This window comes from Rhinoderma darwinii, chromosome 2 (genome assembly GCF_050947455.1).
Source record: "Rhinoderma darwinii isolate aRhiDar2 chromosome 2, aRhiDar2.hap1, whole genome shotgun sequence".
In the NCBI taxonomy this organism is placed as follows: domain Eukaryota; kingdom Metazoa; phylum Chordata; class Amphibia; order Anura; family Rhinodermatidae; genus Rhinoderma; species Rhinoderma darwinii.
Window position 1 is genome coordinate 50956347 of NC_134688.1, and position 15176 is coordinate 50971522.

General features: G+C 42.8%; 1 protein-coding gene across 5 annotated transcripts in view; it reads left to right on the plus strand.

The window, feature by feature from the left end:
- The window catches only part of SKA3 (spindle and kinetochore associated complex subunit 3), a 37777-nt gene extending 23841 nt beyond the window's left edge, over positions 1-13936 (plus strand). For all 5 annotated transcript variants that reach the window (XM_075851632.1, XM_075851636.1, XM_075851635.1 and 2 more), the window contains 5 exons: positions 2366-2544; positions 4313-4519; positions 7181-7288; positions 7501-7583; positions 11520-13936. In XM_075851632.1, coding sequence (XP_075707747.1) covers positions 2366-2544; positions 4313-4519; positions 7181-7288; positions 7501-7583; positions 11520-11526 — 584 coding nt within the window. In that variant the 3' untranslated portion in view covers positions 11527-13936. The remainder of the gene's footprint in view (positions 1-2365; positions 2545-4312; positions 4520-7180; positions 7289-7500; positions 7584-11519) is intronic.
- Positions 13937-15176: the final 1240 nt, after the last annotated feature.

A 15176-nucleotide genomic window follows, 5' to 3' on the forward strand; every position in this document is an offset into this window, starting at 1 on the left:
GGGTAATAATGGGGGTTAGTGTTAGCCTCTGCACCGGCTAACATTAAGCCCCGCCTTAGTAATGGGGGTTGTCAATCAGCCGGCGGCCATTACTAAGGCGGTGATAATAAAGTTTAAAAAGACACAAGCACATAGAAAAAATGTTTTATTGAAATAAAAAAACAACCCTCATTAACAATTTTATTGAGAATAAAAAAAACGCCGTCATTGAAGTCCTCGAATCCGAAGTCCAAGAACCGAACCTGTAAAAAAACACAAACACACAAAAATAATCAGTAACACATAAAGAAGCAAAATTATTATTCTTACCTGTCCTGGGTCCAGCGCTGGAGCTGCAATGTCAGCGAGCTGGTCCCTGTATCTAATCCAATCATGTGTGATACTGTCTGCTGGGCCCTGTATCTAATCGTATCTTGTGTGATACTGTCTGCTGAGCTGTGTATCTAATCCAATCGTGTGATACTGTCTGCTGGGCCACTGTATCTAATCGTATCTTGTGTGATACTGTCTGCTGGGCCCTATATCTAATCCGATCATGTGTGATACTGTATGCTGAGCCACTGTATCTAATCCTATCATGTGTGATACTGCCTTCTGAGCCACTGTATCTAATCCTATCATGTGTGGTACTGTCTGCTGAGCCACTGTATCTAATCCTATCATGTGTGGTACTGTCTGCTGAGCCGCTGTATCTAATCCTATCATGTGTGATACTGTCTGCTGAACCGCTGTATCTAATCCTATCATGTGTGTTACTGTCTGCTGAGTCATTGTATCTAATCCTATCATGTGTGGTACTGTCTGCTGAGCCACTGTATCTAATCCTATCATGTGTGATACTGTCTGCTGAGCCACTGTATCTAAGCCTATCATGTGTGATACTGTCTGCTCAGCCACTGTATCTAAGCCTATCATGTGTGATACTGTCTGCTGAGCCACTGTATCTAAGCCTATCATGTGTGATACTGTCTGCTCAGCCACTGTATCTAAGCCTATCATGTGTGATACTGTCTGCTGAGCCACTGTATCTAATCCTATCCATAGTTTATAGGGTCGTAGTACTATAGATATGCTATGCTGTCTCCTATACACACTTTTTTTTGGGGCAGACACATATGTATTGGGGCTATTTCCCCTGACATTTTAAGCCCTGAGGGTATGTTCACACGGCAGCGTCCATTACAGCTGAAATTACGGTGCTGTTTACAGGAGAAACAGCACCGTAATTTCAGCTGTAATGGCATGTGCAGGCGTCTTTCGCTGCGTCCATTACGGACGTAATTGGAGCTGTTTTTCTATGGAGTCCATGGAAAACGGCTCCATTTACGTCTGAAGAAGTGACAGGCACTTCTTTGACGCGGGCGTCTTTTTTACGTGCCGCCTTTTGACAGCGGCGCGTAGAAAAAAATGACCGTCGGCACAGAACATCGTAAGACCCATTCAAATGAACGGGCAGATGTTTGCCAATGCTTTTGAGCCGCATTTTCGGACGTAATTCAATGCTAAAACGCCCCAATTTCGTCCGTAAATAGGGTGTGTGAACCCAGCCTTAGTGACGCCCCGGCTGCTAGTGCTGCATTGTTGGGTCACTTAGGAGACCCAGCGATGCAGCTGAAAGCTGCGGACCGTCGGCCATGAGAAGTTTGCGGGGGGGGGGGCCCAGTAAGAATTTTTGCATCGGGGCCCATGAGCCTCTAGCTACGCCCCTGGTTGGTGCTATATAAATAAAGATTATTTTTCTGGTGGGAAGCGTTTTTAATAATAATAATAATAATAATAATAATAATAATAATAGGATGTCGTTGGCTGCATCATGTTACATAGTTACATAGTTAGTACGGCTGAAAAAAGACACATGTCCATCAAGTTCAACCAAGGGACGGAAGTGGCTCAGATTATAATTACTTTGGTAGGATATGCTGATGATCTAATTTTTGCAGACATTCGCTAATCATCAGTTCCATCCACAATGGATTGTACAACAGATATCTAACTCTAAAGCTAGATGGATCCCACCAATAATCTACTGTATATAGCGGCAGTCAGACTCTTGTACCAGTTTGGATTTCAACCCATTTTAAGGCTGCTCATACATGAGTCAATGTACATGTTCTGGTTGGCCTCGCATATATTTTATAGGTGGAGCGAATTACGTGACTGTCGGACTCCTCTGGTGCCACTTACATCCCAAGGAACAAAGGACTGGATAGTTTTGATTGTGGGCCAGTTGGACTGTCGGCATACACATTAGATTATTGATAGATCTTTAAACTTGAAGGATCCTCAAGCAAATATGGAATGGGCTGTGTGTGTGGCCAGTTTATAGCTAATCTAATTGAAAGTCTATGTTAATGTGTACGTACAGACACTGTGGATTCCCCTCGTCCCCCCAATTTCTGCACACCTGGACTTAAGGTGCAGAAGAAAGACCTGAGCTGCAAGTATCCTGAACCATCAGAAAGCAAAGAGGCTTCAGTGGATAAGGATTTGGACACTCCACCATTACCTAGCTTTGAGACTAAGTGGCTGAAGAGCGACACAACAGTAAGTCCCGTCCTGCTCACTCTCAGGGTTATTTGTTCACATATGTTGTCCTTGAAGATGTATTCCCAACTTATATTTATGGCTGGGCGCGCGGCTATGGGAGGAATTCTAGAAAAAGCCAAGGCGTGTGCGACATTCCCCCCCCCCCCCTCTCCACTAGTCCCCGCCTGGAAACTGCAGCTTGCGGCCATGGCACCAAGCAATACGGGGGTCGTGTGACCCTTGTTCTCGATACAGGTTTGGGTCTCAGAGCTGGGACCTGCATCTATCAGAATCAGACATTTACATCATATCCTGTGGATATGCCATGAACATCTAAGTTGGGATTACCCCATTGAATTTGTGGTACCAGCTTTTACAGGCCTTTTAATAAGCCCTGGTACAAGTGCTAACAGAAAATCGCCAACCAATTTAAGTCCTTGAGCCGTCCTTCTATCTGTATATGTAGAAGACGGCGGTCAATTGATATATCAACTTCCCAATATGGCAGCTCCTATGGTGGTTTTCCCCATAGCGTAGCATATTTGCTAAGGCAAGCTGGGTGACAACCCCTGTTTGACCTGTAATAGCATCCACAATAATGTTCGCCCAGCTTTCTCTGGAACTGATACTAGGCGACTGTATACGGCTGGAGCAGTAGCAGTATATTTAGTGCCAAGAACAGGATCAGATTCTGTCAGGACAAAGCAGAAAAACATTTTGCAGATGAATACCACTGTCTGAAAGCAGAATAACAGTAACTTGACATAAGAGGACAACGCAACTGCTTCTTCTATTTCCTGTAATGTATGTAGCCATGTTTTCTGATGTAAAGTACTGGGAAATATAGTTATTAACCTATATTAAAGAATATGTCCAGTGATCATCTTAAAATCTTTGCAGGATATGCACCTCATAGTACATTCAAGTTTCTATTCTAGAATTAGGTGAGTGCTTTATGCTGTTCATTAGCCCCATTCACTTGCAGGCTGCACGCTCCATTTATTTAAATAGGGGGCAGAGTAGGTCTTCAGTTACTGCAGCCCTTTACTTCCTTCCACTATCTATCCCCTAAACTATCTATCATCTAATCTATCTTAACTCAAATAGGGAATTACAAGCTGTCTGTAGAGGGCACCTGCTGCTGTGATCACAGGACTTTATTTGACACTGATTTAAGTAGGCAGTCTGCAGTGTGAGTGGAGTGTAATGTGAGCTAACAGGCTTGTGTAGAAAGAGGGACCAGGCTGCGCTCCGCTGTATCTGTAAGGGTAAGTTCACACATGACAGATTTGTTGCAGACATCTAAGCGACTTTCCAGTTTATCTGAGAGATCCATGCACATACTGCAGAAACAACCCCATTGACCTTTATAGAACTAATTCCTGGTTGCAGAAATATCTGCAACAAATCTGCCGCATGTGAACATAACCTAACCTAGCGGATAATATCGTGAGCTCTAAAGACCAAGGCTTCACAAAGGTGTTTTACACACCATATTTCTCGTGCACCCCTCCAACTTATTCCGGCAGCTGATTTACAAACGTTTTTTTAGCACTGTTGTGTTAAGAAAAGTGGTGGTGAAGTAGGCCAGGTAAAACCGAGTGTAATTCAGTAGCTGTGCCATATGCCTTAATACACAGTGTGCGCCGTATTACCTAATGCAGCACATGTATAAGTACATGCTGGTGTTCCGCTCGGCTGTATGCCAGTATTCGTGTATGTGCCTGATTGTATCTATCCTTGAAGGTCTATTTTAATTTTCTTTTCTCATCTGTCGTTCTTTCAGAGAACTCTGGACATCACCGAACCTATTCCAAGGCCGGAACTTTCCCATGATGTGTACCTAAAAGAAACTGCTCCGCTGGTTTTAAAGTCTGATAAGTATTATGAAAACCCAACTACGACCTCGTCACCCCCAAAGATGAGGGATTGCTGTATAGGGACTCCAACCCGTCCAGAAATGACGTCCTGCTTAACTGAAAACCTCTTCAAGGTATTCTTCCACCTTCATCGCAGTCAAAGTGAACAAATGAAATGTTCATCTCTGGATGTGCTGAATCCTTCAATTACAATCAGATAAATCGTGTGACCTAAGGTTCCTTCCTATGCGGTTGAGCATCCATATGGGTATAGATGTTAAGGCTGTCAGTGAATGTTTAGGGTAAATTCACATGGTGTTTCTTGACTAGCAGGAAAAAATTGCCTCAAAATTCCTTCAGGAATCTTGAGGCAAGTTTTGAATTGCCAGTGTTTTTTGATGCTTTTTGTTTCACTTTTTTTTTTCCAGCGGCTGTCGAATCGAATGCAAAAAACTCTTCAGACGAGCACTGCTTTTTTTTTTTTTTTTTTTTTTCTGCCGCCCATTGATTTCAATGTGAGGTCAGAGGCGGAAACGGCTCGATGAAAGAGTACGCCGCTTTTTTTTTCTGAATGTGGCCAAAACCTGCCCGTGAGAAAAAGCCCTTACCTCCCATTGAAATTAATAGGGGGGAGGGGGCAATTTGCGGCGTTTCCTGGTGTTAATTCCTATGCAGTTTGTGTCAAAATCAGCGTCAAATAATGCTGTGTGCAGTGACCGTAATAGTTCTCATAATGGCCTGAGACAAGTTACAGGACAAAAAGGAGAATGGAAATGATAAAGCAGCTATAAAAATCTAGGTGACTGTAGAACGGTCATTACTACAGCGATTCCCACGCTTATACTGTGCCGGTGTAATCTATATGTATGTATGTATATGTCAGGTTTCTTTTCATAGTATCTGTTCCTAACATACACATCTCTGGTATACACACACACAACATTTATAGCAACTGCTACATATTTTATATGCACAAAAGTGTAAAATTCCAATCATTGTGGTTCTACATTATTTTAAGGAAGTTTTTGATGCATTTTAGCCAAGGCCAAGAGTGGATCCAAAAAGAAGGAAAAGTATAAATAAAGGACTTACACTTCTGAATTTGGCTTAAAAAAAACCCACTAAAAACTGCATCAAACTGAATGTGTGACTTCAGCCTAAGGGTATGTTCACATTTACAAAAAGAAGTGGCTGGAAATTACGGAACGGTTTTCAAGAGAAAACCGCCTCTGGCTTTAGAGTGTTTTTTAACCAGTTACCGCCAATACACCTTTTCACGGCGGCCACTAATGGGCCTTATTCCAATGCATAGGCCTTTTCACGGCGCTGCATCAGAATAACTAAGCAGAGCAGGGAGGCGTTAAATCTCCCTGCTCTCAGCTACCAGATGTAGCTGAGGGCTGGGGGCGTCCCTGCTCGAACGGGTGAGATTGATATCGGTATCGTTCTCACCCGTTTAACCCCTCAGATGCGGCGCTCAATAGCGAGCGAGCGCCGCATCTGAGTTGTTTTGGAGAGAGGGAGGGAGCTCCCTCTCCCACCGACACCTGGTGATGAGATCCCCGAGTGTCTGTGCTTTCTATGGCAGCCGGGGGCCTAATAAAGGCCCCCAGGTCTGCCTATAGTATGTGCCTGCTAGGCCATGCCGGAGGCATGACCTAGCAGATGCCTGTCCATTTTAAAACGGACAGGCATTAATACACTGCAATACAAAAGTATTGCAGTGTATTATAAAAGCGATCGGATGATCGCATATTAAAGTCCCCTTAGTGGGACTAGTAAAAAAAGTGAAAAAAAAGTATCGTTTAAAAAAAAATTGAAATACCCACTTTTTCCCCTTACAAAATGCTTTATTATTAAAAAAAATAAAGTAAAAAAGATACACACGTTTACCGTTGCGTCCGTAACGACCCCGACTATAAAGCTATTACATTATTTAACCCGCATAATGAACACCGTAAAAAATAAAATACAATGGAAATAGCGTTTTTCTGTGAATCCTGCCTTAAAAAAATGTGATAAAAAGTGATCAAAAGGTCTCATCTACTCCAAAATGGTACCGATAAAAACTACAAGTCGTCCCGCAAAAACAAAGGCCTAATACAACTGCATCGGCGAAACAATAAAATAGTTATGTCTCTCCAAATATGGAGTCACAAAAACAAATAATTTAATAATTTTGAAAAAAGTGTTTTTACTGTGTACAAGTAGTAAAACATAAAAAATCGATACAAATTTGGTATTGTTACAATAGTAACAACCCGCTGAAGTTATTTTTTATTTATACCACACGGTAAACAGAGTAGATTTAGGACGCAAAAGAGTGGCAAAATTTCTGGTTTTTTTTCTATTTCCCCCCCCCCCCCCCCCAAAAAAAAACAATCAATAAATTCTATGTCCCCCAAAATGGTGCTATTAAAAAATACAACTTGTCTCGCAAAAAACAAGACCTTATACAGCTATGTCGACGCGAAAATAGAAAAGTTATAGCTCTTGGAATGAGACGATGGAAAAATGAAAAAAAAAAATACCTTGGTTATTAAGGTCTAAAATAGGCTGGTCATTAAGGGGTTAAAGCTGAAAACTAAGTTGTTGTTTTTTTTTCATTTGAAGCTTCTTTTGAGCCGTTTTTCAGTCTCAATGTAAAATCCGCTACAAAAACGCCTCCAGAAGTGACCGGCTACTTCTTTTTACGAGGCTTTTGAATTCAGCAGCGTAACAATAGACATGTGAACAGCAAACCGTGAACCTTCTTCTTATGTACGTGTTACATACCCATGATTATTTCTCCACAGCACAATCTGAAGCTGACCGCCCCTCTGAAAGTATCCGAGTATGAAAACCTGTTATGGACCCCCACCCGCCCAGATATGACGTCCTGCATCACGGAGGATATTTCACAGGTTTCTGCACTGCTGTGTCTCTTGTGTTTTCTTGTTAGTGAAGCGTTTACTGCTAATATATAGTAACATGTATAGTGCCACAAAGTCATAGCCGCATCTTCTGCCACGGATTGCAAATTTCGGTGGAAGTGGCATGAGACTGGGGGATCTGGTTGACTCCGCAACCATATGGTGCCCAAACTCTGCAAATAATGCATATCCTTCTGTTTTAGATATTATCTCGGTATTGTGAAAAGCAATCAAAACCGTCATGGAAAAATACATCCGGCGTGCCTGGTGAGAATAGAGAGAACAGGTGAGCCTTAGGGATGTCCGTTCTGGTCACCCATCATTATTGTGACCCCCCCCCCCCCCACCTACCTGTGACATAAACCCTATTATAAGTACAAACTACGTCTGCAGTAATTGAATTCCTGGTTTAACAGATCATTTTCTCTTGTGGGGAAACCAGTCCAGATAGGTTTGTGTCTATCACTAGGTGGGAAGGGGTAATTGCGGTAATACATGAATTTTTAAAAGGGTTTTCTCATCTTTATCCACAAGATTTGCCATAAATGTCTGATGGATGCGGTCCTAGCACTGGGACCCGCACCTATATTGAGGAGGGGAGTCTCCCGACCCTCTCTTTGCCTGGTGCGAGGACTATTGAAAAGAGGGTCACGCGTTAGCACTTCTATCTCCATTCTGCTCAATTAGAGTTACGGAACTAGCCAAGCAGCGCTCATTGAACAGAATGGAGAGAGCCACACGACCATCCCTCCAATAGTCGGAGCCCTGATTCTGCAGCCAGCGGCTGCCGCACCAGGTAAGACGGGCCGGGAGAGCCTTCTCCATATAGGTACAGGTCGTGTTCTGGATAGAAGCTTTGGGACCTGCACCTATATCAAACATTTATGGCAAATCCTATGGATATGCCATAAATATCTAAATTTGGAATGCCTAGTATGAATTAACCTTGACACAGTGCCGGTACGTCATGGTACAAGGGGAGAAGTATGGAGTGGGCTCTTGTACTGAGCCCGCTCCATATGCTGTGGGTGTCAGCTGTCTATTACAGCTGACACCCTGGACTAACAACCAGGAACTGCAAACCCTTAAATGCTGCGGTCAACCGTGAACGTGGTATGTAAGGTGTTGGAGGAGGATAGCCCCCTCCGACAGCCCAAAGAGGGGGACTAATAAGTTGTAATAAAAATAAAGTTTCAGTAGTGGAAAAAATATATATTAATTCCCCACCACCCCCCCACAAAAAAAAAATTTCTCTAAAGTAATGTCAAAAATAAAATCCGTATCGCCGGGTCCGTAAAACTCCAAACGACTCTAAGATTATTCAACTCGCCCGTAAACGCCATGAAAAAAAACAGCAATTCTGGCGTTTTATTTTATCAACTTTGCGCTAAATTTTTTTATAATAATCGATCAAAAGGTCGTATGTACCAATAAAAACCAAAGCCCGTCCCGCAAAAAAAGTAAGCTTTACATCATTGCTTAAAGAGGCTCTGTCACCAGATTTTGCAACCCCTATCTCCTATTGCAGGTGATCGGCGCTGCAATGTAGATAAGAGTAACGTTTTTTGTTTTTTTTTTAAAACAAGCATTTTTGGCCAAGTTATGACCATTTTTTATATTTATGCAAATGAGGCTTTCTAAAGTACAACTGGGCGTGTATTGTGTTTGTAACATCTGGGCGTGTTTACTTGTTTTACTAGCTGGGCGTTCTGATGAATCAGCATCATCCACTTCTCTTCACAACGCCCAGCTTCTGGCAGTGCACAGACACACAGCGTGTTCTCGAGAGATCACGCTGTGACGTCACTCACTTCCTGCCCCAGGTCCTGCATCGTGTCGGACGAGCGAGGACACATCGGCACCAGAGGCTACATTTGATTCTGCAGCAGCATCGGCGTTTGCAGGTAAGTCGATGTAGCCTCTGTCGCCTGGTGCCGATGTGTCCTCGCTCGTCCGACACGATGCAGGACCTGGGGCAGGAAGTGACGTCACAGCGTGATCTCTCGAGAACACGCTGTGTGTCTGCACTGCCAGAAGCTGGGTGTGGGCGAAGAGAAGTGGATGATGCTGATTCGTCAGCATGATACACTTCTATTCACAACGCCCAGCTAGTAAAACAAGTAAAAACGCCCAGATGTACACACACAATACACGCCCACTTGTACTTTAACTTTAAACACGCCCAGTTGTACTTTAGAAAGCCTCATTTGCATAAATATAAAAATGGTCATAACTTGGCCAAAAATGCTCGTTTAAAAAAAAAAAAAAAAAACACGTTACTGTAATCTACATTGCAGCGCCGATCTGCTGTAATAGCAGATAGGGGTTGCAAAATCTGGTGACAGCCTCTTTAATGGATGGAAAAAAAAAAGTTATGGCTTTTAGAATATGGTGACACAAATTATTATTTTTTTCTAATTCTACATTTTATCAAAGAATTTGTAAACAAAATACAAATGTAGAAAAGTCAGGATCATACAATAAAGAATAAAAGCTTCAGATGACAGGCAGGGTTCCTTGGGGATTCTAATATAAAGACAGTCCAACATCTCAATCCAGAGTAGTGAGCGGACGTAGAATAGGGGGTAAATGTAGGAACCGTCCAATGCTACCGATGTACAGTAAGTGCTCAGCAAACAGGAAGACGCTGGTGGAGGAAACCAACATTGTCTGTTTTGAGGGTGAAGAAAGACGATGGGGTAGGAGGAAGGGAATGGCGAATCTGGACTCTGATTTGCAACGACTATATAGAGAAAAGGCAGATGGTCATCTGGTAGCTGCAGATCCAACAAAAGATGAGAGTAAAGTTGCCAGGAGCCAAGTACTTTAAGAGCTTGTCCACATGCTGCAGAAGTGCAGCGTTTTTCTCGGCAGGAAAAAACGCAGCAGAATACGGTAGCCGCATAGTGGATGAGATCTCATCCACATGCTGCGTAAAATTTTCGAGCCGAAATTGACCTGTGGTGCGTATTTTTCGGACCGCAGCATGTCAATTCCTGCTGCGGAAAGTGTTCAAAATTGCTACTTTTTTCAGAGATGTCGCCATCTCCTAACATTGGGAAAAACACCGCAATTTACGCAACATTTTCTGCCGTAAAAAACGCCGGTAATGGTGTGTTTTTGCCGCAGCGGAAAGCCTTTGATTTTCAATGGAATTGCTGCAAAAAAATTTCTGCAACAATTCTGTTGTGTGGACAAGCCCTATGGGGGAAAATATCTGGTATTGATCACATCAGCTCACCAATGTGTGGTATGTAGAAGACGAAGTGTTCCACTGGAGCCATGTATTTATGTAGGGGGGGATTGCTTCTGGGGTTTGGGTAATAAGATCCTCCATCCTCTGCACCAATGCAACCTCCTAGAACCATTCATCTAGAATGGGAGGCTCTGTTGCTTTCCGCTTGCGTGGAATGATTGATTTTGCTGCGTGGAGTAAGTGTGCGGTGAGGGGTCGTTTCTACGCGTACATGGGGAACATAAACAATAACGTCTTATTTTTATTTTTTTTGCCAATTTTTTTTTTTCTTTGTAAAAGGAGTAAAACATTAACATAAACTAGATGAATTTGGTATCGCCGTAATCCTATTGACCAGCAAAATAAAGTTGTCTTTTTTACCGCACGGTGGAAGACTTAAAAATAGAACCCAAAAGAAAATGAAGGAATCGCAGTTATTCCCAATTCCACCCCACATAGAACTCTCTTCCAGTTTCCCAGTACATTATATGGTACTTTAAATAGAAACGACAACTCCTCTCGCAAAAAAGACAAGCATTCATACCACTCCATTGATGGAAAAATAAAAAAATGGCGAAGTTGGGGAGTGAAAAAAGAAAATGCCTTGGCCTTCAAGGGGTTAAAGGAGTTGTCCTGTTTGGAAAATCTCTTTCCTGAGACAGCTGCCCCGCAATTAACTTATCTTGGGAGGTTCCAGCAGGAGGACCCCCAGGAAAACCACTTGATAAAACCTCACTATTCCTGCAACATTACGCAGTACTATTGAAATCAATGAGCCATTCGTTATAGCAGCGATCTGCTGTAGGTCAGGTCTCTTGTACCACAGGCATATTATGGATCTAATGTCCCATCCCGGTCCCTCCGTCGGCCTCCAGTTTCAGCCTTGATTTTTTTTGTGTTTTTGTTTCCCCCTTACGGATTCAGTCTGTTTGAAATTGCTCTGATGTTTATCATTCACTAATTTTGCATTTTTTTTTTTTTTTTTAGACCCTGACTCTTTGGCACCCCGCAAGAATCTGTTTCTACTCAAGACTCCCCATTCAGCGAATAAACTAAGCGTGTACATCTAGTTGAGGGCAGGCACGTTTATACGGTTGTTAGAATCAGTTTGTGTATACATGTTGGAGTGTATTTTCACTTCATGTAAGGTTTATATATTTCTTGCTAAAATGAGGGTAGATTCCAACTAAGAGCAGGAAAATCTCCCCTACAGATTTTCCTCCTACTGCTTCACATGGATTGAAAATATGTGGGTGGCAGAACAACTGCAGATCTATAACTAAGCGGTGTCTGACATGAGATTTTAGGATAACAACGCTGGTTAGTGATCAGGCAAAGGAGTAGGAACATGTGTTGAAGATCTTAGGGCTTGTATCGTGGTAAAAAAGGAACGCTTATTTTGATGATGAAGACAAGCAGAGCGAAGTGATACAAGCCCTAAGATAGTCAACATTGATATGTACCTATTCCTTTACCCTATCCCTAACTTGTGGTGTCTGCCATTTGCTAGCCGAGAATCTGTCACCTCAACCTCCCTCCCTAAACTACAATAGCTTAAAAGATGCTAATTCAGAATCTAGAATTTTTACTCGCTTGCGTTCCCCTGGTGTAAGCCCACTAACGGGCCGTGCGCCGCATGGGGATGACGAGCCTAAGATGTCCTCTCCATTATATCGCCGAGCTTAGTAGTACTTTCGATGCCTCCGCTTGCAGTATATTGTATGTTTGCAGGCTTACACCAGGGGAAGGCAAGTAAGTTGAAAGATAAAAATTGTAAGACATTTATGGATTACTGTAGTTTTATGGGGTCTTCAGAGTTGACAGAATCTCTTTTTAAAGAGGATCTGTTACCAGATTTCACAACACAAACGACATACATTATTAAACAGACCTCTTAGCCCTGATGAAGCTGGTGTACTTACTTTCAAAATCCGTGTAAGAATAGCTGTATAATTCTTTCTCAAAGTTTTCCTGCCTGATGTTAAAACGAGCAAAATGAGACCAGGTATATGTATGATGTTATCTCAATCTCTACCCACCTCGATCTTTCACGTTTCTGTCCCTCCTCCCCGCACGGTGCTGAAATGTCGCACATGCTCAGTACAAGCTTCAGTCTCCCTGGCTCTGCACTAAAAGAAAGTAGCTAATGGAGTGAGAAATTGTAATAGATAATAGACTGGCTCTCTCACTAAGGAGCAAGGAAAAGTGCAGCTTGTACTGAGCATGTGTGAGATGTCAGCATGGTGCGGGGAGGAGGAACAGTGACAGGAGCTGGTCAGCTGTTAGTAGGTTGGAGATTGAGATGACATCATGCATATACTTGGTCTCATAAAATGCTCATGTTCATATCAGGCAGAAAAACTTTGAAAATCCACTGCAGAATGGCAGCGTAATTCTTCCTTAAAGAAGTACGTCAGGGCTAAGATCTATTAAAAAAAAAATGTATTGTAAAATTTGGTGACAAATTTTGGCCCTGTTCACACTTCTTTGATGCGGAAAACGTGCCAAAAAAGCCTCACGGGAAGAAACCGCCTCCTATTGAAATCAATGGGAGGCTTTTTTGGCACATTTTCCAACTCAGTGTGAACTGACCCTAAGGCCTCATGCACACAAACTTATTTTTTTCTTTCTGGCGTATTCCACCAGTATTTATGGACCCGTGCCCCGTAAATACGGGTCCGGTGTCCCCAGTATTCCACCCGTACTTACGGACCTGTTTTCTCTGCACTAATCGGCAGCCCCTTGTCTCTATCAGTGCTGGAAAGAGAGAAGGCACAGCCCTTCCGGGCAGAGTTTCCGCAGCGATTGAAAGTAAAAGAAGTTCATACGTACCGTTGTCTTGGTGATGCTTACCTCTTGGCATCCAGTCCGAAATCCCTGGATGACGCGGCAGTCCATGTGACCGCTGCAGCCTGTGATTGGCTGCAGCGGTCACATGGGATAAAACGTCATCCCGGGAGGTCGGACTGGAGGAAGAAGCAGGTAAGTTAACTTTTAATACTATTAACTCCAGCAGTAGTCACTGTCCCGGGTGTTGAAAGTTACTGCCGATCAGTTAACTCTTTCAGCACCCTGGACAGTGACTATCCCCTAACGACGCCTAGCAACGCTCCTGTAGTTACGAGAGCCCCATAGACTTCTATGGGCCTGTCCGTGCCGTTATTACGGCCTGAAATAGGACATGGTCCATATTTTTCAACGGCACGGGCACCTTCCTGTACGCATACGGGAAGGTACCCGTGGCCAATAGAAGTCTATGGGCCCGTAATTACAGGCGTTTTTACGTTCGTGTGCTTGAGGCCTTAAAGGAAAATCAGTCTAGTATTAACTTATGAGTATTTTGTAAATATTTTCCAAGCCAGCATCCTTGTTTGAAGTTACTTTTTGCACAAATAAACTTCACATGCTCACAAACGTTTCAGTTCTTGCTCTGCACGAATAATTGAAGATCTGTACAGACTGTTTTCCAGAGTTGCTCTTCTTACAGTAATCGGGGATAGGATGTAACAACCAGTGTCAGCACTTATGGCATCATGAAAAAAAAAAAACACCCATGTCCCTACTTCAATTTTATGTGCAAAGGGATAGCAATTCCTACACTTTGGTCAGAATGACTGTGTGTCCCGCAGCCCTACCGACTGACCTAGCAGTGTGGGCATATAATGTGCAGCTATGCTACAGCTAGTATAAATTACTCCTGTGTGTAGCTAGACTTTCCCTGGCTGGCTGTGAGCAGAGCAACCGTCAGTGTTTTAGCCGCCCTCAAGGCTCTATCCACATGTAGCAGAATTGCTGTGGATTTCAACGGAAAATCCACATCCACAGCGTATTAGTCGCAGCAAAGCAGATAAGATTTCACACAGTGCAGCAAACGTCTGTACAGAAATTGACCTACACTGCAGATTTTTTTATTTAATCAGTTTATGCTGCAGAATGGTTGCATATCTATTGTGTACTATCCCCATAGAACGCAATAGGGAAGTGAATTTCTGCCACGAATAGCAGTGTTGTGTTTTTTTGCTGCGAGTTCACTTTAAAATAAGTCCCCTGGCATTCCCGTGGTGATGCCTCATTCTGAATTCCCTGTGGTATCTGGGTCAGATTTTCTGTGGCGTTTTCCATACCCCTTACGATGTCAGACTCAAGTGTTTTCTAAAACTTTACACCGCGCTCTTAACAGGAAGTTACATACAATCGGCCAGTGAGCAGCAGCTTACGTGTTAGGCCTCATTCAGACACGCGTAGTTAAATGCAGAAGTAAAACCGACCACTATACGGACATCAACTACGCCACTTTTTGTCCATATGTACGTGCGTTTTAATATTGACATTTTCATCAGTTTATTACTTCCTAGTTTCTAAAACTCGCTGAAGTTTTACAAAGCGATGGCAAAAAAGAGACCACTAAAAATGCATGAAATTTATGCTAAATTCAATAAGAGGCAAACGGCATAATTTACACATCCACGATATGTAATGCAATAAAACGTGCTGTAACTGAAGATGCAGAATGGAGAAAAAAAAGCATATGCCAAAATGCATTTGTTTTCCATTTTAACACAATGGATTATGGATCTTACTAAACATGGTCAAAATACGCTTGTCTAGGCGAGGCCCTGCAACACTCTGTTCAGCCCATTTTTA